This window comes from Grus americana, chromosome 4 (assembly GCF_028858705.1).
Source record: "Grus americana isolate bGruAme1 chromosome 4, bGruAme1.mat, whole genome shotgun sequence".
NCBI lineage: Eukaryota > Metazoa > Chordata > Aves > Gruiformes > Gruidae > Grus > Grus americana.
The window spans coordinates 28838083-28863399 of record NC_072855.1 but is presented as its reverse complement, the minus strand read 5'-3'; the positions used below and the strand labels follow the sequence as shown (position 1 = coordinate 28863399).

The following is a 25317-nucleotide window of genomic DNA, read 5'->3' as shown; positions in this document are numbered from 1 at the left end:
TAAGAGCCTTCGGGAAATAATATTCAAAATTCTTAGGAACGTGAACAATTTGTGTAAAGAGCAATTCACTGGGGGAGGTGGGGATGGGGAAGAAAAATGAAAAAGTGTAGCACTATGCAAAATAATGAATTATATGAAGAGTGTAGTCCAGCAACACCTATTTATGTTTTCTCAAAGCATAAAAAAAAAAGTAACGCTCACTGAGATTAAGCAACACATCCAAAATCCATGCAAGGAAATATTTACATGTCACATCTAATGAAACAGTAAATTAATTGCCACAGAATGATATCAAGACCAATAATTTATCAAAAGCAAAATAACTTTGTTGCTTTCTGATCACAGCTGTGTGTGCTTTTATTTTTAGAAACCAGAGGGACGCCCGACTTTTGAAGACTTGCTTCACACAATCATTGACATTGCAGAGGGTGAAGATGCTTTCTGAAAAAAAGAAAGCAGCGCAAGTACAGGAAAGAAGTTACTTTCCAGAGATGTGGTTTCACTATTTCTTTTTAAAGGCTTGATCCTGTAAGCTGCTGGATGCTGCTAAACAGCACGGGGAACCTGTAACACCTGATCCACTCCGGCACAAGGAGAGTTTTATATGATGTTGGGAAATGAGCTCAGTATCTTCAGCAATACTAGCAGCTTCTCTATTTTCTCTGAAAAGTCAGCATTGCATAGCTGGCAAGTTGAGTTCTTTATGGAGCAAGAAAGAGAATATGGCCAAAGCCCAGGAGCCTAATTTGCATTTACTGGGTTGGGTTCGTGTACATACAGTCCATGTTTCTGAGTTTCTCTTTACACAGGCAGTAGTAGTAGTAGTGATTGAAGGAATCTGTAAATGGCTATTTACTGACATTGAAATGTTTCTAGAGATTCTCCAGAAACATTATTTTTCTTGGTTGATGGGTGTTTTGTGACACATCAAGAACATAAAACTTGCCTCTTTCATTTGCACATAGTAGGTTAACAGCACAGTCTTCAGTTTAGTGTAACACTCAAAAAGCTTTGCTTCAGAACCGAGCTGTGATACGTGGCAAGCCATTCTACGTTGTTTGGTCAACCAGAGACCTCCCATGGTTAGTCTTGATGTTACTCGTGAAAAGTAAGTCCAAGATTCAGCACAACTGGCTGTCAGTGTACAATAGTACCTTGTTTTGGATTAATTATAAAATAATTTATATGCTGTATGTATTGTAAATATATAATTCCATGCACTTATTTATAGAAAGTGTTTTCCCCTTGAAATTTTCAAGCACAAGTTTGTCCTACCTTCACTTACATGCACAAGTTGACACATGGGGTTGTAAAGTGTTCTCAAGTGTGTTTAAGGAGGGCTCATCTTTGTCATCTGTATGTACAGCGATGTAACCTTTCTGTTCTTCACAGAAAATGTTATACTACAGGTGTATGTAAATAAACAGAATGTTAACTGTTGTTTGGAACCAACTAATGTGTTGCCAGTAATTTACTGTTAGTGTGTTATAAGCCAAACTCATTGTTCGTGTGAATATGGTGTTACGATAGTCCATGTAAGTGTGTATATATATCTGTGTGTATACACACTCTATACTAAAAATATATAGTGGTATGAATATATATTTAAATGAATTTGGCTATGATGAAATGTTCAGTGTAGAAATGCCTGAGCGTAATAAAAAATAGATTGCACAAAAACTTTTTTAAATTTTTTTGCAAGTAGTCAGACACGAGTATGGTGAAGTTTATTTCCAATCAAATTATTTTAAGATTTAAAATTGCTATTTTCTTTTTCTTAATGACAAAATCTCAGATTATCACAACTGTGCAAAGAAACCTGTTGGTCTTGAGTCCAAACCACTACCCAATCACTGCCCAACTGCATGTATTGTTAAAGAGGAAAATCTAGGGGTTTCTACCTGTAGTAGAAAAATGAACATGTAAGATCTAATGTAAGCTGACCCTAACTGCTACTTTGCACCCCAGTTTTTCAGTGGAGACCCCGCAAAGCAGGGAATTGCCAACACTTTTGACACTGTCATGAGGAATTCTATAGTAATAAGTAATGTTTCCCTTAAAACACAAACGAAGCACAGGAAAATCAGGAGATTAATAGTTTCCAATGACCCTTAAGCCTGTTTCTGTCAATAATTATTTATTGTTAATTTATATGATAAAACATATGCAAACTGCTGACTTTCAGCAGCAATTTCTTCATTGAGGTGGGTGCTTTGAATCCATCCCCTTTGCCTGCCTCTTCCCAGTATCTGAGGATCACTTCTGCATTCCTCCCATTGGGTTTGATACTTACTTAGGATGCCAAAAACTGTGAGGCACCTATTTTTTAGAGGAAAGCATTTTTTTTTTTTAGTTGATCGTGGCCTTAGATGGTTAATTTTGTAAAGGATCAGAACACTTCTGGAGGCAGATGTCTTGCTAACTCTCCCGATGTCTTCAAAGGCAGGTCGAAATACTACACCATCATATCTTCTGGATGAGCTCTCTCATCCTTAAGCAGCTTCAGTCCTTCTTCCTCCTTGTATTATAACTGAATTTATTCAAATGTTAGGGTCAAAAATTCATCTGAACAGACCTGTATGTTGTGATTTACGTTCACTGCATTTTTTTTTAAAGAAATACTTAGCCCTACTAATTACAGTTTAATAATTTTTTTTTCTGTAAAATGTGTGTTTGATACTAGAAAGCAGACACTTTTTCCACTTTTTTTCTTTTGAAAGAGATGTGAGATTAGTATCTAGTCTGTTTGGAGCTTCTTTTTGTTTAAAAAAAAAAAAGTGGGTAGGTGGGGTCAAGCAGTATTTGTGGTTTACCATGTTTCATATCAGAGCGAAGAGCTCAGCTAGGGCTGTTTTACTGGCACAACTGATGAAGAGAGGTTTGCATTTTCATTTGATTGTAAGCGGACAACCAGATATGATTCTTTCTACCTGTAAGTAAACTGGGCTGTGTATTTTCATCTTGCAGTTTCTTGTGCAGCAGCAGTGTATACTTAGTAAATGAGCTATTTAATTATTGCCATAAAAATACCAACCAGCTTTCTCTTATGCTGCTCAGGTGATCTCTGTTCAGATTGCTAGTGTTGACTTTTGAAATCTGTACAAATATGAATCCTTTGTATGATGGATTCGGCAAAGTAACTACTCCTATATACAGATAGAGAGATATTCCAATGTGCTGTCCTAAAAAGCATGTGTAGCGTAGACATGAATAAAAAGTTTGGTAGAACTAGAGCTGTCTTTTTCTTCCAAAGCAGAATTAATGCACAGGGCACAGAAAGCCTCAGCTTGCACGTGCGAGAAGCTGAAAGCTTGTCTTTTAAAGTATTTTAGAAGCAAACTGTACTGTGGCTTTCTAGAGGATTTTCTAGTACTGTTGAAAACTGAGATGCATACCATGTTATAGTAAAGATCTGGGGTTGATGGGTGAAGCTGAGTTTGTCGTGTTGAACACTGTTAACCTGCTGCCAGAACAAGAACTTTGCACAAAACATGCTAAAGGAGTGCAAACCTTAGACATGGACTACAGCACTTTCACAATTAGTAGTGCTTTGAGAAACACTGAGTCAGGTAAAAAAAAAAAAATTAAGAAACTCATGAAATAAAATTATAAAAATTAATCTCTAACTTCTTGCTTGTATCTTTGATACTTCTTCCCCAAGGCTGTGAATTAGTGAGTTATAACTGAAGATGGGAGGAAGATTGCCCATACATAGGTGTGTGAATTGGCTACCTGTACAGACAATGCTATCAACCCAAAGCATACTGCTGGGTGTTGTGGGGCTTTATCAGGACAGCTAGTGACAGCAGTGGACCATCTCAAAGGACTTGTGTGTTTTCACTCTCCTGTCTCTGTTTTCATGGGACTGTCTTTCAGTTTCTCAAGCAACCAGCTGTTCCTGGCAGCGGACCAATCTTTTTCTTCTTCCTCTCACATCCCGTCTGCTCCGTTGTGCACAGATAAATTTCTTTTCAGGCCTCTAAGTTGGTTATCAAAATGTCAGGTGCAAATTTTTAGGCTGAGTATTTGTCAGGCTAGCTTCAACACCAGTTTCCTAGTATTTCCACTTCGTCCACGTGCATCTCTTGCCATGATGTCTTTTCTCGTTTCAAAACTGCGCGTGCTAAAAGGTCTGATTTTGAGCATCAGAATTTGATAAGCTGTCATGGCTCTGTGCTAGTGTTGGGATTCCTATTTGTTAACCTGTCACCAGGGAGATAATATGACACTGTTTTAAAAACAAGCGTCTTCCTCCTAATATAGTAATTTCCAGAAAGAAAAAGACATGAGCAGTGAAATAGGCTGTGGTTTTATTTGTAGAATTGGCTGAACTTTGTCTGAGGTTGCAAGCTTTCATCAGAAATCGAAGAAATTAAATTCTTCATACAATTGAAGGAGGAGGATTTGGCAAATTCTAGATTCAACAGCTCAAATACTCATCTAGTTTGATTTAAACTTAGGTTTTAAACTACTGACTTTAATTGCTCCATGATAACTCACCCTGAGGATCAAAGCGAAATGTGTTGTGGTACCGTATGTTTTGACAGAACTCAGGGAAATGGGGGCTGAGAGGTCCAGTGGGGCTGTGGATGCTGGAGAAAGCTTCCTTCCTGTGGATTTAAAAGAAGCAAGCTTTGACCGCTTTTTCTGGAAGTTTTGGGAAAATTTTTGGTTATGTAGGAAATGAAGCAGTGGGGCCTGAAGGTAATGATAGGTCCATAAGTACTTTATTTAACAGACTTCAGAAATAATTAAGTGTTAAAAACTATGGGATAGTTCTTTCTATTAACCTATATTTCTTTCCTGTGTCCTGTCCAAGCAGTTTGTTGTTCATAATAAATTCTATTGATGTCTCTTCAAAATATAGAATCTGAATTATTTCCTTGCTGAAGCACAACTCTCACCGATACCATCACTGATTATTTTTTAATTTATGAACTCTTCAGTGTGGTTGAGTTAGGGACCAAGGTCTCAAGGCCTGCTTATACGTACGTGACTCTAATACCCTTTGACAAATCCAGAGTGTTTTGCTTAAGAAAAGGTCCAAAATTGAAAGAAATCAGATAGAATAGTTCCGTTTGTTTCAGTGATTTGAGTTAGGGTGCAGCAGAAAGGAAAATCAAGAAAAAATATTGAAAACAATGAGTGAATTCTAAGAATCTATTTTCAAATTCTTACTTGCCTTTTAGAAGAGAGCAATTTTTTTTTTTTGCATTAAAATACAGGGTTTAAAAATTCATTATTATTATTTCTTAGTTTGTCTCATGGCTGTCGAATAGAAGAAAAGAGAAAGGAAGGAAGAGCCTGAGTCTCAGGAGGGTGTGTGTAGCTGTGAGAAGCTTCAGGCAGGAAACGCAGGCTTCCTGTAGCACTGCAGTGAGCATTGCTATGGCACCTGGAGGCAGCCCTCAGCGTAAACATCTTCCTCGCCCACTAGTAGAAGGTCAAAAAGCGAACCAGTTTAATCAAATTATTCATTCAGTGTGTCAAAGCTTTCACCGTTTGCAGTGTTGGCCAAGTCTTTCTAAAACAGCGTCCTAGAGCAGCTTTGGCCTTTCTGTAGTGAGTTATGAACTCAAAAAATATGATTTTAATCAAGGGGACAAAAAGTGTTGTGCGAGAATCTTACCAGTGATTAGGGAGGATGTAAAATGCATAAATCACTACATAGGTCTTGAGATACTGAAATTCCAGTTCATCGGGTCAAAACCTTCCTGACAATTTAATTTAACTAGAGCAGGACTTGGCTTTATGGAACTGAAGGCCTTTCTCTGTCTACGTTCCTTGATGTTTCCCAGCAGACTTGACATATTTCCAAAAGGAAATTTAACAGTTTGCACTGCTATAATTTGCTTTTATTAATTTCTACTGAGTTAATTCCACAAGTGCTCTAGGAGCAATGCACGGACAAAAGAATTTCAGAAGTGATGAAGTTGCCAAGGACAGATGTGTAAAGACAGGTTTGTTTTCAAAGAGCTGGAAATGCTCTTCTTTAGAATGATAAGTATCTGCTGGATTGATGGGCCGTGATTTGACACTTAAAATACTCCAATAAGGAGAATGAGGAGAAGCAAACTTTGCAGAACTGTGCGAAGATTGTGCTGCTCCGCAGGACCCAGCAATTCAGTTCAGCATGGGTTTATCTGGCCCATGGCCTTAGTCTAATCTGAGCTTTCACTTTTTGCCTGCAGAACTGGGTCAGATTTTGTGATCTTTAATAGGGTAGACACTCTAGCCTTTGAAAAATTGCTCACCAAATGAAGCATGTGTCCCAGGAAGCACTATAATTAAAGCTTTAATTTATACATTTTCTGTGGTTCTATCAACAGAGACAAAATACTTAATAGCATATATTGTGGGGATGTTTTAAAAAACATCACGTACATTCATTTATTGCTAATTGCTTTTAGTACAGTAAAGGGGAGGTCAAACACAAAAAGCATCCATTAACAGAGCAAGTCTGAAATTCATTGAAGGCAAAAAGGATTCCTGAGTTATGCTATAAATTTATTCAAATCGCTGGGCTCATACAGAAAAGCAAGACAGAATGACATGTCCCTATCATTGGTCTGAGCCACGCACTTTTGTGATAACAGCCAAATCTTTAAAATCTTATTAGAAGATCATTCTTACGTCACATTGAAACTCTGCAGTGCTGCTTCTAAATATTTCTGGTAAGTGTTCTATAAGGAGAGCGAGTTGGCTAATGAGGAATAATATATTTAATTAGACTACAAGGTTTAATCAGAAGAAGTAGACAAGTTTCGAATGTCATATTCCTTTTTGAACATCATTAAATCCTTTATAAATAACAATAAAACTTCATGGCACTGGCTGAAGTAAAAGAAACCCAAGAATTTTTTCACCCATGGTGTTCACAGTTCATGAAACACAGAAGTGACTATAAAAAGACATGAGAACCTAACACAGTCTAGGTCAGGGAACAAGCACAATTCCTTCCCAAGATATTTAGTAATGTTTGGTAAGTAACGTAATTTTAAACAACCCTTTTTCTAATGAAATTGTCATAACTTCCTCAAAAGACAGTACCTGCAAGACCACATTGTCATGCATTATGCTTCCAAGGCACTAACTAAGACTACTTTAGAGGCACTCACTTCTTAACACCGTGACACTACTCTACTCTTGAATTTATGGGGGTTTTGGGGTAACAAAAAAGCAATGGTAATAAACCAGAAATAATTCCCAGCAGACTTTTAAAAAGTTATTTTCATTCCAAGCTTGTTCTTACCTAGAACATTAACATTCTCAAACCTGTAGTAAAATAATGCTAGGGAAATAATATTCAGGCAAACTTCAGCCACTATAATTTTAAACAGTACACTGTGCATTTTCAACGTATGCTGGAAAATTATGCAGCAAATAAATTACATTGCCTGTATTTTTTCAGCCTGCTTTCTTTAAAGAAAATTGTCAGTGTCAGCTGGCTTGGGTATGTGTAATCGCTGCATTTTGCATAGTTGTCAGTGGAAACTTTTATCAAACAGTTGATAGCGTCTTCTGATTAATGTTGTCTCGCCAGCTTCCCACACAAGGTTCTTCACAGGATGCAACAGTCTAAGGGAAATTGCCCCATAACTTTCAAGATAAATACTTTAACCAAAACACATATGAGACAGGTCTCTTCCTCTTCCAGCCAAGAACTAGTGTTGGTCTTATCTTTCTGACATTGTCCTTTCTTTTATTAGTACAAGATTTGCTAGATTAGGTACCTTCATAGAGAAGATAATTACATTTTAATCATGTAGTAAGGTTGCTCAATTTTTTGAGTGCTAGGACACTTTGAGTGCTCAGCATACTTGGCTGAAACGTTGGTAATAGGCATTGGCAAACCAGAAGGGACATCCTCTTTATTCCAGGATGGATTAAGTCATTAGGACAATGACAAGCCAAAAACGCCATGAGAGAAAAACAAATAAAGTAGAAGGGACTGGTGGGAGAAAGACATACCTTGTGAAAGATAAAACAACAAAATACTGAGACCCCAGATATTCTATTTCAAACATCTTTCTGAGGCCTCTTTTTGTACTATGACCTGTGTGGCAGAGAAAACTCAGGACTCATTGGAGTGGGATATAAAGTTTATTTTCTGTCAGTGCAGCTGAATATGACTGGAGCCTTGCCTCTGCATGCCTGGCTCTCATGCTTCCTAGAAGAGCATACATTGCACCCAAGAGCCTGAGCCTGGCCCGCTAGTGCTGCTGCCCTCCCACCTGCCCACCAGCGATGGATGATGGTGAGATGGTTCAGGGAGCCGACCCAGCAGAGAGCGATTCCCCACTGGTTTAGCATCCCGTCTTGCTCTGTTGGAGATGAGATGAGCAGCAGTGCAGAGGGAAAGGTGACAGGACCATAGCTGCCACAGCTTGGCTTAACCTGCTGTGGGAACACGAGTTGGGGAAAGTAGGTCTCAACCAGAGTAGAAGTGGACCAGAGCGGATGTCAACCATTTCTTTACCTCATTCAAATCTTCTTAATGCCTTCCGACCTATTTAATACCATATCCTCTCTGCTGTTCATACAAGATATACTAGACGGATTTCTCTGTAAATATATATGTGACGATGTGTCTAATGTATTTTTCTCAGCATAATCAACCACTTGGCACATAAGTGTAAAGCACGTCTTTGGTAGCATTTTAAACCTGGGCTAATGCATATATTATATTAATGGCTGCAACAGAAACAGGAAAATCCATATTAATTCAAAGACTTGAATGTAGCATGTCTCCTTTCATAAACGTCACAATAAGAAAAAGCTTGTCATGCAAGTGTGGTTTTGTATTTGGTTTGAATGATCTAAAAATTATGTCATTACCAAAGGGGACAGTTCTCTGCCTCCTGTCCCTGATGATGTTCTCATCCCCTTTATTGCACTGTTTAGAGCTTGCATGGGATGTTCAGTCAGATTGGTACTGATCTGGCTGACAAGGTCTTTTTTTTTTTCTTTCTGAGTTAGTGAGCTGATTTAATGCATCACATGGCCTCATAATTGCTAAGATATTGTAAGGGAGACAGTGGGAGCAAATAGATGGGGCAGCAGGAAATGTTTGCTGCCTTTAGTGGATGCAAATTCAGCCTTAATGATTTGCTAGATACCTCACAGCAAGACAGAGCTAATAATGGGACTACACACATACAGTAGTCCTTAATTCTGTGAGTTTTGTAAACAAACAGGAACACTGCAAATATGGAAAATGTTCTTGTTCACAGATCACACCATCCAGTCTGTTTTCTGCTGCTGCTGCTGCTGCTGCACAGTGCAAAAAAGGTATGTGAAATTTTTTCAGCAATTAGCATGATCAAAATATTTACACAGAAAGGACTTTTAAAAATCCCTTTATTTTCAGTAGAACAGCTAATTGTACAGAGGTTTAATGAAGCTCTACCCTGCATATCCCTAATATGAAGGAAGGCATATATATCCGCGAATGAATATTTTTATGTGAATATTTATAGATACATATTCACACAAATACTTCATGTTTTTCAAAACCAGAGCAATGAGAACGAAAATGAACCTGGAGCCTGATACTGGCCTGGTGACCCAGTACTCAGCCTCTCAACCAGACGTTTCCTATGCATCTGCTTGGAAGTGCAGGGTAAGTAACATTTTGGCAGGTGAAAAGAGAGAATTGAGGTGATGTGCCATATGGTGGCTCAGTACCAGAACAAACAGAGGAGTAACTGACTCTTGAGTATGTAAAGTGCTTAACTGCATAAAAATTATAAAGGTATCCAAAGATTCATACTGATGTAAATACAGGGTTACAGTGAGGTTTCACAAGCTCTCTGTCATGGACAAGGTGGTTCCTTCTCCCAATTCTGGATTTGGGTGATGGAGGTGGGAAGGGTGGGACTGCCCTGTTGGGCAGACGCAAACTCGCCTTGCTCAGCTGGCATGTGAAACATCCATCTCAGTTTTACTAGATCTAAGTTGAATAATCTGACCTTTCAAAGCATAACCAAGTGCAAAGCTAGAACCTAACTTGATGCAAAATAAAATTATTATGTTCCTTCTGATTTGCTAAGAAAGTCTGCAGTGTCCTCCATGTTAATTCTCCAGAAAAATGACTGAATTTCCAGACATTGTAACTCCACTGATTTCAATGCTGCTCTGCTTTTATGCCAGCTGAGGAGTTATCCTAGCATTCATACCATGTAGAAGTCACCCCGATTAGGTAGATGGCTTGTTTATTTTTCAACTTTCCATTGTCATTTTGGCTTCTACACCAAACTACTCAAACGTAGAGTCTCACTGTTTTACAAGTGATGAGGTGATAGTGCTTCACAAGGGGAAGTAATGACCACGGTTAAGTTCCTTTTAGTTACTGAGATGCTATAATAGCAGGGGAATTAAGCAAGCAATAGTAGGGAGAAAAGACTAACTGTGAAAATTACTCTTTTTTTTCACTAGCATAAGAGGAAATTGCAGTTAAAGAACAAGCCATTACCTCCTCTACCTGCTGAGGCCTTGGAAGACTACACAAAAAAACCCAGAGTTATTGCACTCTATGACTTTTTTGCTAGAGGACCCTCAGATTTACCGCTCAGGAAGTCAGAAGAATACATTATCCTCGAACAGTGTGATCCCCACTGGTGGAAGGCAAGAGACCAACACGGGTAAGATAGTGGGCATCTATTTCAATCTCCCTATACAGAACAAATAAACCCTAAAACAACCCCTGTGAGAGCAAGCAGATAGAATGAGACACGTGCGACAATTTAGGGGCAGGTTTGAAGGTATTCAGCTGCGTACGAGGCACACAGATTGACTGGGCAGACTTTCAGTAGTGTTTGGCACCCCAGAAATGGGTGGAGAATCTAGAATCTGTTAGGAATTCAGAGTTAAGTCCTAGACTCAGTAATTTCCTGAGCAACATAAGGGCATTTGAGGACCATGCGAATCACTGGGCTCTGAGCCATGTGCAAAACTAGCTTTCCATACTTCAAGTGCTTTACAATGGAGTGCATATGTGTAAACACTTCATAAAGACCATAGAGATTATGAAGACGTGCCTGAAACAAAATCCCTGATTCAAAATTCCTGGATGTTTTGGAGAGGTAGATAACTTCATTTAAGATCCTTTCCACATTTATGTTTGTTTCATGTCATTCCCCTTTCTCCTTTGCATTTTCTTCAGTGTATCCTGTACTGTCATGCTGGGAATGATTATATGTTATTATATAACTGTCTCCTTTTCATTCACATTTCTCCTTTAAATGCTTTTTCTCAACTCATATTTGTAGTGGGAGTCCACTGGATTATTATTTTGTATATACATGCAAGCACACACTTTACACACTTCACACTTTATACACTTCACACTTCAACAAAAAAGCTTTATATAGTTATAAGGTTAAAAATTAAGAGAGTGGCTTCTGATTCAGAAGAAATGTAATTTTTTTCCCTAAATTTTCTTGTGATTTGACTTGAAAATTTTCATTAACATGCTGTACTCAGCACTCTATAAATATCCTATCCCAGCTGACTTACTCGTTTCAGTAGCCATCCACAGTTGTGGGGCGGAAAGATTGTGCCTGGGATGAAAAGGGCTCTGACTTCAACAACTCCCATGTTGGGATTCAGTATCTAACAACATACCCAAGTACAAGTAACCTTTATAATTCAACAAAAGGAAGATGCTTATCTTAATCCTATCAATATTTTACACCATGCTATAACAGAATCATAGAATCATTTAGGTTGAAGACACTTAAGATTGTCGAGTCCAACTGTTAACCTAGCCCTGCCAAGTCCACCACTAAACAATCTCCATAAGTGCCACATCTACTTGTCTTTTAAATACCTCCAGGGATGGTGACTCAATCACTTCCCCGCACAGCCTGTTCCAGTGCTTGATAACCCTTTTGGTGAAGAAATTTTTCCTAATATCCAGTCTAAACTGTCCTCAATATGTCATTTCAGGAATGAAGGTCTAATTCCCAGCAACTATGTTACTGAGAACAAGAAAAATAATTTAGAAATGTATGAGTAAGTACCCTTGAAAATTATAATTGTGCTTTCTTTTCTAAAAATGGATGAGTGATACATTTTAGTGCTTGATCCATCAGTCTTTATTAGACATGGACAGATGTTTATTGAAAGCTCTTTTTTTTTGTTACAAAACATTACTCTTAGAATGAAGCAACCATTATGATTCAGAACTATTTGCTCAGAGAGTGTAACATGAGGTTACAAACACTGAGTACTTCAACAACATTCATTTGCATAAATCAGAATGTCAGAATCCAGATGTTTCCTATTGCTGTAGGCTCACTACATAATGTTTCTATATTCTGATCTCTTCCTGTTGTGAACATGTAATTAATTGACTAGAAACTAATTCCGATTACTTCAACCTAGTTTACTGGAGAGAAGAGTAAAATTCTGCAAAATTCGAGAGTAGAGAGGCTTGATGCAGTGAGCAGGACTGTAAATTTCATCAGAGTTTAGCATAACTGTTTCCTGGTTTTCTTTTGTTTGAGCTCATATTTAATCACAGATGAATGGGGAAAAGAGTTGTCATATTTATAGTGGTCTAATAAAGTCATTCCAAATTAAGAGATGTTTATATACAACAATAGTTCTATTTGGGTTTTTGGACTGGGAATAGCACAACTATTAAGATGGATTACTTTTGCGAAACAGAGCAAACGTTAATTTTTACTGGCTGAAAATAAAGCATAGGTTATCTCCTTGTTGCAGGTGGTACTGCAAAAACATAAACAGAAGCCAGGCAGAACTTCTCTTGCGCCAGAAGGTAACTCAGCTTATACAAAGAGCTAACGATATCTAGAAAGATCTGCCCGTGGAGGCATCAAGAGCGTTACCACAGGCAAATCCAAATCTGTTTGGTATGCAGTGAGAGAGAGAGTACTTTAAAAAAAAAAAGGCTTTCTGGGGTAAGCGTACTGTGCAGACTATCCAGACTTCACAGAGTTTTAAGTTGTAGCCCCAGCAAATTTTATGTAGATTTTCCACACTAGATAAATTGTATTACATGCGATTTACAGTGCTTATCTTCTGTATGAAACATTGAAAACTGCAATCAAGGTAGTAAGTTAGCGCGGTTAGCAGAGATTAACAAAACCCCTGCGTCTTCCTTATGTATACAGCAAACAATCCGTATTGCGTTCTACCCCCTATCAGTTACCAAAGTGCCTAACTCAGTTAAACTCATTAGGTCTTTGTTCAAGGACTAACACAGGGCTTGGGCAAGCCAGACCAGAGAAGAACATCTCAGAACTGTCTTACAGTATTTCATTCTAGTGATTTGAACAATTTGATTTTTTAATAAATCAAAGCATTTTCACTACTTCACCCTGAAGTGTATAATTCACCTAAATTATTTAACTCCAAGAAATTGCCTGGCACTTATTATTTTCCCTTGGTTAATTTTGCTCTACTATCTACCTGTCCATTAGTTCCCATTCTCCACTGCTTTATCCCCCTCCCAAACAGTCATAGGTATTCCACAGAATTTGGTAATCAGCTGCAAGTCCTATTTCAAGGGAGGATTATTCAAGCTCAAAAGCAGAAAATAATTCTACTTGTATTTCTTTTCAGTCCAAAGAAGGTGCATTCGTTGTCAGAGATTCAAGCCAACAGGGACTTCTTACACTGTCCATGTATTCGCAGGCTAAAGGGTGAGTTGGTTTGAATGGTTAGGATTTGAATCAAGTCGTGATGGAAGAGCTTCCCCCAAACTCCTCGGGATAAGCGGGTAGGTTGGGCACGCAGTGCACAGGAGCAGGGAACCCCTGAGGCACTGGTCATACAGAGTTAATTACCCCATGTGCAGAAATGTTGATGGTGGGCAGTGGATCTGGGAGTGAGGGTGTAAATGTCCTGCCAAGAGAAGATTGACTGCGCTCACTGAAATTCTCAAATAGTCTGCTGTGAAAGGTGTGCACCCCACCCACGTAATGCAGGCATTTGCATCTTCTTGCCTCTCTTTCTACATGAAGCGCCACGGCTACCACATCACACCACCACAGCCTTCAGCCACCGCACCGAACTGCTTCCCTTCTCCACAGGTTCTGCTCACTGTAAATTCATCCCAAACGCTGCTGTCCTCAAACTTCTCCTGCTTTTCTCCTGAAATCACCTCACCTCCTCACTGTGCAGTCTTACTTCTTTTGCCAGAATACTGCCACAGGTCTCATTTTCCCCCACATCAGTAGCAATCACCTGCAGTGCTGACTCATCCCTTCTCAAGCTGTTTTATACCCTCCTACATCCTCCCACCTCAGTGGCGTCTGCTTTCCTTCTCTTCCTCTTAGAGCAAGCCAGAGGTGAGAGGAGCAAGGAAAAGTCATCGCTGCTACCACCACCCTCTTCCTCTCTCCCTCCCCTCCTTGGAAAGGTGGGGCGAGCCCTCCCTGCCACCCCTGTGATGGCCACAGGCTCACCTCTGCAGTAGGGTACCAACCTTCAGCAACCACCTCCGGCCTGAAATGCAAACCTAACTTCTTCATTTGGAATCTCCCAGAAAGCAGCGGTAGATGAGTGGCAAAATATACAGAAAGCCAGAAAGATATAGTGTGGACAAATACAGAAAAGTAAATGTAGCAAATAAAAGCTCGAATGAGGAGCCTTTTGAGAAGCAGAACAGAAAATGTAATCTCACAGTATACATGAATATACTTTTAACTTTTGAGGGGAAGCTCAGGTAGTGAGAGCATTTCAATTTTAAAAGCTTAGATTCAAATAAGTGCTGAATTAGGACAAACATCTGCTAAATTTTACAGCTATTTCTTATGGATGCAACGGTACTTGTGCAATAAAAAACATTGTGCGATATCTCCCAAAGTTTGGAGAGAGATCCACTTAAGGAATGGGTTTTTTTATCCTGAGACACTATCCCAGCTACACATAGCCATTTTAAGTTGAGAACTGTACCCCAAGTTTTCAGATTTTTCCGTGCTTTCAAAGTGAAATTTAATCAGATTTATAGTATAATTATTTTTACTGGAAATTATAATCCTTTGTTTATTTCAGATGTCATAGTGGAGATATTCGACATTATCAAATTAAGCAAAACCACTTGGGACAATATTATGTAGCAGAAAAATATCTCTTTTCATCTGTTCCTGAACTCATTGAGTATCATCAACACAATGCTGCAGGTAATGCATACAAGCTGATAAGGTTTTACAACTGATGATTTGAAGCTCCTCAGGAGTTTGAGAGGCTGGAAATCACTCTTCTTCTAATACTTCTCTTATAAAAAGAGACACAAGTTTTTCTATTGCTAATGACTTCAAATATGCCATGGTCCTTTCTGCCAAAGTCATAGCTGTAGTGTGCGTATACCACGGGGGAAGTGAAACTACCAAACTCATCTATGTGTAATAAATGACTTTTACAAAGCTAGAAGCCTAATGTATTTACCTGCTCTGTATTCTCTTGGTTCATATTTGACTGAATGGGACTTGTATGAAATTTGATCATAATTCTTTCCTTGTCTACAACGAGGATTTGCATGCATGCAATTTAAGAAAAGCAGGAGCTATGCTGTGCATCAGCAGGCAGCATTCTACTGATTTTGGCAAAAACCCCACCCCACAAAAAAAATCAAAGGCAGAATTAGGGAGCACAAGGACTCTCTAACACTGGTTTGCAGCCTACCAGAGTTAGCCACCTCTAATTGTTGGCCTTTTATAATTTTTAGCATTAAAAAACCTGTCCTTCACCTTGGTTCTGCCCATCATTTTAATACGATATAAAATGTTTGTACCGTGAACGAGTGGAGATGGGAAAACATACAGAGATTCCTCACACTAGTGAGGAAGGAAGATATGGGAATGGACAGAGCCTTTTGCTGGAGGGAGGAGGATCGTGGGAAATAAATGAAGCAGAAAAGGACCTGCAAGTAACAGTGGGAAGAATGAATGAACGCAGGGAGTCCTCGGTGAGGGAGGTACTCACTGGTACTGGTGGCTCATGAATTCAAAGAAAATGAATGACAGACACAAAAATATTTCTCGCAATGGGAAACAATTCTGCGAAATCGTGCTGGAGGAGACCGCTTAGCTGGGTGATACAGTATTGTAGCACTCATTTATTTAAGATCACTAACATCATACAAACAAGCAAGAGTATCACTTTTGGTTGTATGAAAGTATAGACACTTTTGTAGTCAGGGCCCTATTGAATAATCTTCCTCCATTTCTTCTCACTGTAGTGTTTTATCTGACCAAGCTATAAGCAAAAGTAACTTAAATAAAAAATGTACATCAGATTCCAAATACTTTTGTATGAGAAGAGGTACAATATAGCGTGCTTTAAAATGGAGTAATTGGTCAACAGAATATTGCTGCTTTGTCCCCTACAGGTCTCATCACTCGTCTCCGACATCCAGTTGGATCAGCCGGCTATTCTTCACCAGCAACAGCAGGATTTAGTTATGGTAAATTTTTATATTCTTTCGGTGAAGATTTAGTTATCTGCCTAGGCAAGAATTTCAATTGCATTCACCCGGCTAATAATTAAGTCGTATCTGTGAAATTTCCCCGTAAAAAGAAACACATAAACAGCCACATATTCACCAGAAACAGACGCTCATTTCCTCGTAAGGCATCAGTACCAAATGAGACATCTGACTCGAGTCCTTTTGTTCAGCGACTGTTGTGTTTCTGTTACAACCACCAGTGCATTTCAGAGCTATCTGGACTTTTCTAAACAGGCTTAAGACTCAAATATACATTTAATAGCTTTTCAAAGGCTATTTGCTTTATTGAAATACTTAGGAAATTGAAATGAATATTATTTATGGGGAAGATTTGTCCTTGTCGGTACTGCAAGTTTTAGAAACAAGAATGGAATCTTATACAGTATTAGAAAACAAACAACAGACACCAGTTTTGTGTATATAGATCAGGAAGTTCATATCATCTGGCTGATGATAGGAACCTACAAAATTGTATATGTTTCCTGTAAATATTCCCATTAATCTCAAGGCTTAATATTTCTGAAGGGCAGAACCATTGTGGTTATTACAACAGAGTCAGCCAGTAACTATTTCTGTAGCAATACTATCCATCCTGAACTGGTTCAGAGTTCAATATCACATATGATAAGGCCAAAAAAGCTCTGATATGCAATCAAAGCTAAACGCTTGTGTTATCTTCAAGCCTCAGACATTCCCACATTAAGCAATTTAAACACTAATCACATCCTACGAGCTGTAAAATAACATTTACATGCAAACATGTATGAGCATGTGGAATTTTTCAGATATTTAAAACTCATGCTATAGCTGATGAACTATTGCGATGTTTCGCTGCATGCATTAGCTGCAAGTAGCAAGGGATGTCTCCTGGAGCACGGCTCAGGAAAGCTGACCTGACTGTTGTAACATATTGGGTTGCTTTTTTAGAGCAATGGGAATTAAACCCATCTGAACTAACGTTCATGAAAGAACTTGGGCGCGGGCAGTTTGGAGTCGTTCAGCTGGGTAAATGGAAAGCAGCCATCAAGGTTGCCATCAAAACAATCAATGAAGGTGCAATGTCTGAAGATGACTTCATCGAGGAGGCCAAAGTGATGATGTAAGTACAAAAGCTATTATATCTGACAGCTGACATTCAAATGACCAATAAGAAATAAATATAACCTAATTCCATTTAAAACAAACAGACAAACCAGTTTGATGGGAATGGTGGATGTGCAGGACAGAAAGGCTGATCTAAAGGTCTGAATCAGACTGACAGAGGCGCTTGCTGTGCCCATTGCCAGGCTCTTTCTTTAGAGCATTCACTGCTTTGCGCTGTGGAACTCAATGGGGAGTAAATGTACGGATAAATTAATGTGCTCCTACAACTATTCTTTCTTCCATAATTCAGTGCCTCTGGGACCACTGGCAGAGCTCATACCTGACCAAAGTTTTTGAGAAACTGTATTACCATTTCTGCTAATTTTGTAAATTAGGGAAGTATCCAGATCGGGTCTTGGCACAGCCCAGAAGAGAAGAATCCTTGCAGGGTCATGTCCCCTGCCTGAAAGCCAGGCATAACTAGACCTTTCCAGTTTACATCACCCAAATCAAGCTTTGCATTCACTGCATTTATATAACTAATGAACAATTATGAATTCAAAGAGTGTACTTTTTGGAGGAAATCGTAGGCAGAAATGTGTTAGATAGTGGGACAACTCTGAGGCCAGTTGAATACTGTTTATCAAGTACCAAAAGTATTTTCCAAAACCATCATGAGAAAGGTCTAGTTACTTGCCAAGGACAAATGCTAGCCTGGCTAAGATGCAATTTTAAACAGGAAACTCTCCCACCCAAAGCTGGTCCAGCTTTATGGAGTGTGCACACACCACAAGCCTCTCTACGTTGTGACTGAATTCATGGAAAACGGCTGCCTGCTCAATTACCTTCGGCAAAGGCGAGGGAAACTCGGCAGAGATGTGCTGCTGAGCATGTGCCAGGATGTGTGCGAAGGAATGGAATACCTGGAAAGAAATAGCTTTATTCACCGTGATTTAGTAAGTACAACAGATTTTTCTGAAGTTCTTGGTAAATAATGGCAGTATAGAACATGCCACTGCATTTTATCGGACACTAATGTGTCCTGTAAGACTTCAGCTCTGCAGGATCTAATAAGCCAAGTGTTTTCCTGCCTGTAAACCAAAACTTTTCAGCTGTTTTTTTGTCTGTGGACAGCTGGAAAAACTGCTTGATATTTGAGAGAAGTCAGAGAAAATTGGGATATTATCATGGAGCAGGCTGGTGTTAGGACATCCCGATACAAGAGTATTATGTGTGATCACAACACAGCCAAAATCACAGCAATACAAAAGATCAGCAACAATGAAGATTTTTTTTTTTTTAAACAAAATCTTTTTCTATTTACGTTTTTTTCTGCTCCCTACTGCCTTACTTTGATGGTGGGATATCTGGGTGGCTTTTCTGCCCTACCCCTCATACAGAGGGAACCACAGGAGAGGAGCTTGTTTCCTTACTCTCAACTTTTTGTTCAATGCTCACATCTGGATGCAGAGAGGAAATCTTCCCGCTCTCCTCCCTAGTTGCCTGAAGAAATGTAAAATCTTGAAAATTTCCAAGGAGTTCCTGATTTCTGTCATGAAAAAGTCACAAAATATTTTTAAAAATTCACATTGACTGTCCTAATGCTAGTGTTCAGGAAAATATCTGCTTGGACAACTAGACTCTGCAGCCTAAAATTCTTTTACCGTGCAGGAATATGTACAAATATTGCAACTCATACTACAAGCATTTAAGCTGATATATGCTATGGATGTATTAACTACACAGTAGCGAAATATGCTCACTGGCTCTGAGCCAGAAATTCACATGTTTTTGAGCAAGACCACTCATCTCCTTTTAGAATATAAACAGTATGAGCCGAAACAAAAATAATCAGCTGTTGTAGTTTTCCTAAAATGCTTTAGCACAAATTTCAGATCTGTTTCTCTCATTTTCCCCAGGCTGCAAGAAACTGTTTAGTCAACACCGAGCACATCGTTAAAGTATCCGACTTTGGCATGGCGAGGTACGAGGCCATTGACGCAGGTTTAGTGGGTACCTATTCTAGTTAGCTACACCATGACCTTAAGTTAACCTCATTGCTTGCTTCATTGATTTGGGGAATCCCACTGTGGTCAATTTTTTAATTCTGATGGAAAGTATAATGTTGTTTAACTGTTCTACCATGAAATATATGTCATGTCCTCCTCTTGCTATTGGTGAATGTAAGACAGGTAAACAAAGTGCCTGGTAAACTTCAGAAGTAGATCACGGACAGAGAAATGCCCAGCGTGCACAGGGCTGCCAGAAGCTTGAAGAAGCAAGTTCCCCGACTTTTCTGAGTAGCGGGGAGGATAGAAAGTCTGTAGGTACAGACCTGGGTGCTGGTGCTGACCTTTAGAGGTGGCAATGGCTGAGAAGGTCAGGCAGGACGCACGGAGGACTGGCAGGGCAGGCAGGAAGTGTGATGTGCGCTGCTCTAGCAGGGAAGTGGTTTTTCTGCTTAATGAGAGGACCAGCCAAACATGGAGAAAGTGAGCAAAATGCACTCTGACAAGCACGGGCCAGAGGCACGTAGCTCTGCCCTCACAGAATTTCCCCCAGAGGAAGTGCTATATTTTATAGCTGAGCTGATCGAATGACCGACTGCTACCCAAAGGGGAGGCTTTTGCCTCCTTTTTCTATCCTAAAGATTACAAGATCCTAACAGTTCACAACTAAGTACGTGTTTTTCAAAAGGCTGTCCTATACCATGGCAGTGCCCACTGGTTGCACTGCTCTCCAAAACAGTAATAATGTCAGAATCAGGGGTCTGGACTCATCCAAACGCACCAGAAAACACAGCAGGAGTCCAAAGGGCTGTCAGGGTCCAGTCTGAGAATAACGGACCTGAATGGCTTGCGGCTGCCAAAAAGTGGAGAGCAGTGGTGTGGCTCTGGTCTGAGGAGACCATGGAGAGGTGATGGGATCACAATCTTATTATTCAGAGCTCACACAACTGCCACTACTGGTTATTTTGTACTGTTATTTCATATGTTCCTTATCCAATAACCTCTCATCTTGCTGTGCCTGCACCAAAGTAAGAAAGGGAGACGAAGAGATGATTTTTCTTAATGTGACCTCTTTTAAAAGGTGCTTCAAAAGGTGCTTTTGCATTACACCTTCTGTGAGAACAAACGTGTAGTGCACATCTGTCGTCTGCTCGGGAACGTTAATACTGGGAAAATATGCACAGAGCTTGTATGTAGGTAGGGATCAGTCTAATTGCCTTTTTAAATGTGGCCCTGTAAATGCCTGCATCGGGCACCTGAGTTCATCTTAACTGGGAGGTCAGCTCTTATAAGTTTGGGCAAAGAAAATTACTTTTCCAGTGCACCTGCAAAAGCTGTTGCCTTGTACGTGATGAACATTTCTTTCTGTGTTGCTTCTATAACAACATGCCAGAAATGACATCTGTGAGGTTGGGCAGTGGATGCCACCCATCAGTTACAAAGTGTAGCCCTCTGCCAGTAGTGTTTGGGTACAAGTGGTTGAAAAGGTGGACTCTCTTAAAAAGACACAGTAATTATTTATTGCTGCTGGTTTTCCTGTCCATGGTGTAGGGATCTTTCCTATCAATATATACCCAGAAGATGACAATAGCAACCACTCTACCAGTCTTACAGAGTGTATTAAAATGTTTTCTTCCAACATACTTCCTATGAACAATTCAAATCATTCATTTAAACAGAAATCTTCTTAAGTGCATAGCTTCCAGGGTAGGTATCTGTGTGCATTTTATATTCAATTAGTAATATAATTTCTTTGTTTCTAAACTGACACTTTTTTATGGAATTATAAACCATCTGTGGAAATGTTGCCAGAACTGCTTGCCATTTAACTATCATTAAAATATATGCTGTTTCCTGTTACTCTTTAGGTATGTCATTGATGATGAATATATCAGCTCTTCAGGTGCCAAGTTTCCAGTCAAATGGTCATCTCCTGAAGTCTTTCATTTCAAAAAATACAGCAGCAAATCGGATGTCTGGTCATTCGGTGAGTTGATTAGGTTAATGTGCAACATACTGTGCTTCTCTAAAAATACTGATGTGATTTAAGAAAGTGTAACTTTTTACTGATACTACCTATCTTAAGCTTGAGTCCTTCCCATTTTTCAAATCTTGCCTATATTGGATGAGTATGGTTTTTAATACAAAAGTTCTGTGCCTAAATACTAGATTTTGACTGAAATGTGCATTTTTGGTACGTCTGCATTAGCCAAATGTATGTTCATCTCAGTTTCACAGACCACCATCTTAGATGACTAAAAGAGAGCAGAATTGTATCAGTTGAAAATGTTTTTGGTAGTCTATCTCCATTTAACTCACGTTGCCCATGTTTTCATGCAATACACAAAACATGAAGAGCGTTTTTCCTGCTTCTGATGTTGTTAAACAGCTTGTGGGTTTGGGGGTTTTGTTTTGTCCTAAATATTTTGGTTCGCTTCTAGGTGTACTGATGTGGGAAGTTTTCACAGAAGGCAAAATGCCTTTCGAAAGTAAGTCAAATTCTGAAGTTGTCCGTGAGATTTCTCAGGGTAACCGACTTTATCGACCACATTTGGCATCACATACTGTGTACAAAGTCATGTACAGCTGCTGGCACGAGGTTTGTTGCCATTTTTTTCCTGTGATATTACTTTATTAATAATTTGTAATGTGGATCTAAAAGCAATCTGAACAAAATGTGGCATTAAATCCTTATTTCACATCTCTGGCATCCTCAGTATCTCTCACTATGCTTTTCATAAATCACACCTAGGTTTACAAGCCTCTGCTTCTTTTGACTCTTGCATCTAATAAATATAAAGCACATCATCAGTACAATAGGTCTAGACCATCCCTGGTTTTCAATATGCCGCTATTGTCTCGCTTCTCTACCGCATGAAATGTAATACCTTCTTCACACCTCCTTATCATGCATAGCTTTCTCTAGCTTTGCTCTGCATGATAACCTTAACACATTCATAGACAAAGTGGGTATGCTCACTAACTGTGGATTTTAAGCCACATTCTTCAGGTGTACATCAGTTCCTCTGTACATCACTACAGCTCCTAGGCTGCACCTCTTTCACCCTCTCCACTCTGATTTAGTACTTGATGTTCCTTCTCCATTTCTCCAGCACCTATTTCTTTCTATATTGATATCAAAACATTGACTTCATCAACTTCTCCATGTGAGAAATTTCCTTAAGGTCCCTCCTTCTCTAGTGTCTACAGGAAATAAATCTTTAATTTTAGATAAAAGATACTTTCAGAAGAGCTTGGTGTGCAATGCTTTCGTGTAAATAGGCAGGCATACACTGAGAGTAGCTGGGGAACCTCGTTGCTGCCATTGTCTCCTTTACCCTACCTCTCCTTTCTTGCCCATCTTTTAACTCTGTATGACATTTTAGCCCATCAGTAACAAAAAGCTTAAGAGACTGAAATCTAAACTGCATCTAGCTTGCTTGCTTACTGCAAACATCCATTGGGATGCCAGCCAGCAGAGAGAGGATGGGGAAGAAGTTCTCTCTTCTCCTGTCTGCCATCACCCAGGAGTTTGTTCCATGCTGAGCTGCAATACAGCAAATGTTAAAACACTGAAGATCCTTTTTCAACAGCCCAGGAAACATTCTTGAGTATCATGGTTTCCTTAGAGGTAGTGCTTTCCTGTGACCTGATGTAGGGCAGAAATCCTATAGGAATTCTGCTCCAGAATTGAAATAAATAAATAAATAAAATAACTAACTAACTAACTAACTAACTAAATAAATATAAATTTTAGGAACGCTTGGAAAAGTGGCTATGCTCATGCTGCTAGTGTCATGAAGAACAGACAATTTTTTTCCTTCAAATGATGAACTGAATTTTTTCTTCTGTATTAATTAAAATAAAATGTAGTTTTTAAGTGGTAGCTCATACATACTTGTAACCGTCTTCTGAAGTCTGGTACCATAATTGATCAATCTGCTAATATAAATTTATCCGCTGCTTTTCTTTTCAGAAACCTGAAGGACGTCCTACTTTTGCAGAATTAATAGAAACCCTCACAGATATAACAGAGATGGGCTAATTGGAGATTTTACATTAATGTATTTACTGAAAGGTTAGCATTAAGCATGTCAATAACGTAGCTGATATACAGAAAACCTCAGCCTTGGATAGCAGTCTCCACTTCAACGGCAGTGCCCGCATCCTACATATTGAAGCAGCTGTTCAGGCTTGGCCTCATTTTTACTCATTTGTGAAAGATACCTCAGGAGACTGGTTCAGGACTCTCAAGGCTTTGTTTTCATAATTAGAGAGAAAAATCTGCCTTGAGAGTAGTGACCAAGCTCACTCATCTTACAGGTCTTTTTATTTATTCTTTTTGTCAGAGCTACACTAATTCCTGTAACAGTATTATTAAATTATTTGATACTTAATATGACTCATGCAATGGGGAATACTGATTGGCAGCAGCAAAATGATGGAAGAACCCCTGGTAAAGCTCTAGCTAGGTCATGTTTAAAGGCAAGCCCTTTTGTTGCAAAGCATCCAGCCCTGACGAAATGGAGCAGTGTTTCAGAAGGGGCAGCAAGCTAGCTACCAACAGCCGGAGCAGCGCCCACGCGTGTGCCCATACCCACTGCCGTGGATAAAGGCGAGCAAAGTCATCGCTTAGCAGCTCCTAAGTCACATCTGAGCAGCTGGAAAGACTGAGCATCCCTCAAGCATTTTAAACCTGCATCGCAGGCTTAGGTGCGTTCTCTACCAATTCCGTGTAAAAGGAGGAGAGTAAAGACTATCTTATCCAAACCTTTGCCTAACTCAAATGCCAAAGCTTGCCTTAGTCCTCCCCTTGCAAGTGTCCAGAATGGTTAACGGACAAGTTAAAGCTGGAATCTGACAGTTAAACAAAAAGTGCTTTGAATTAGTCTAGCTCAGATGGATCCTGTGATACCTGACGCGGACAATGTCTGTAATCCTACTTCTTATGTTATTATTCACTTTTAATTTTAAATCTTAATTGTGGTCGATACAACTATATTATAGAAAAGGCAGATGGGCTTAATAATTGTTTAATATAGAATAGAATCAGACCATTACAAATAAATAGTTTCTTAAAAATATGTGATTGCATTGTGAATTATTTATAGGCAAATACATCATATTTCATTTTATAGCACTTTGTAGACAAAATACTTAAAACCCACTAGCTGAAGAATGATTGAGTTCTGCACAACTTAATTTTTCCTTTCCAAATTTTAAAAATAGCTGCAAAAATAAAATTAAATATATTAATCATCTCAAGTTTTGAATTTCCAGAAGATGATGGCATCTTTGGGTCACATTCATTCCTGGCATTAGTCACTCAGCTTTACTGCAATAGTATTTTGATAGTTATCATCCCTTGGGAAAGGAAGTTCTTAATCTTACTGTTTGAACATTTGGGAGTACCTTCAAACACACTTTTAAGACATTTCTGCTTCAAGTGAACCATGATATCCGTATCGTTTCATATAATCTGCTAGAAGAATTACCACCAACTGATGTCACTGTTTACTTTTATAATTGACTCATTTATGAGCATTCAGTTCCTTATCATACCTATGACTAAACACAGATCTACACGACACAGTACAACACATTGAGCTCACCACAACTTTATACCCAGGCCACAGAAGTACCAGGCTTTTCAGCAGATGATGAGCTACAAATGCGAAATTCAAACTGTCTCTGCAATTTAAAAGTACATGGGGACTTTGAATAATGTATGAGACATCTTTTTTAATA

At 39.1% G+C, this 25317-nt stretch overlaps 2 protein-coding genes across 5 annotated transcripts in view; both read left to right on the top strand.

Annotated features, from left to right (window-relative positions):
• Positions 1 to 4813, top strand: part of TEC (tec protein tyrosine kinase) — a 56649-nt gene extending 51836 nt beyond the window's left edge. For 2 of the 4 annotated variants that reach the window (XM_054823093.1, XM_054823092.1), the window contains one exon: positions 368 to 4813. In XM_054823093.1, coding sequence (XP_054679068.1) covers positions 368 to 445 — 78 coding nt within the window. In that variant the 3' untranslated portion in view covers positions 446 to 4813. The remainder of the gene's footprint in view (positions 1 to 367) is intronic. The other 2 variants (XM_054823094.1, XM_054823095.1) reach the window with 1 other exon arrangement.
• On the top strand, positions 2815 to 24618 carry LOC129205524 (tyrosine-protein kinase TXK-like). The gene is made up of 15 exons (XM_054823103.1): positions 2815 to 2932; positions 9234 to 9291; positions 9520 to 9622; positions 10438 to 10643; positions 11950 to 12015; positions 12730 to 12784; positions 13591 to 13670; positions 15025 to 15152; positions 16361 to 16435; positions 17405 to 17576; positions 18300 to 18516; positions 19480 to 19544; positions 21438 to 21556; positions 22011 to 22168; positions 23546 to 24618. The coding sequence occupies exons 1-15, from the start codon at positions 2815 to 2817 to the stop codon at positions 23612 to 23614; spliced, it is 1689 nt and encodes a 562-aa protein (XP_054679078.1). The 3' UTR covers positions 23615 to 24618.
• Positions 24619 to 25317: the final 699 nt, after the last annotated feature.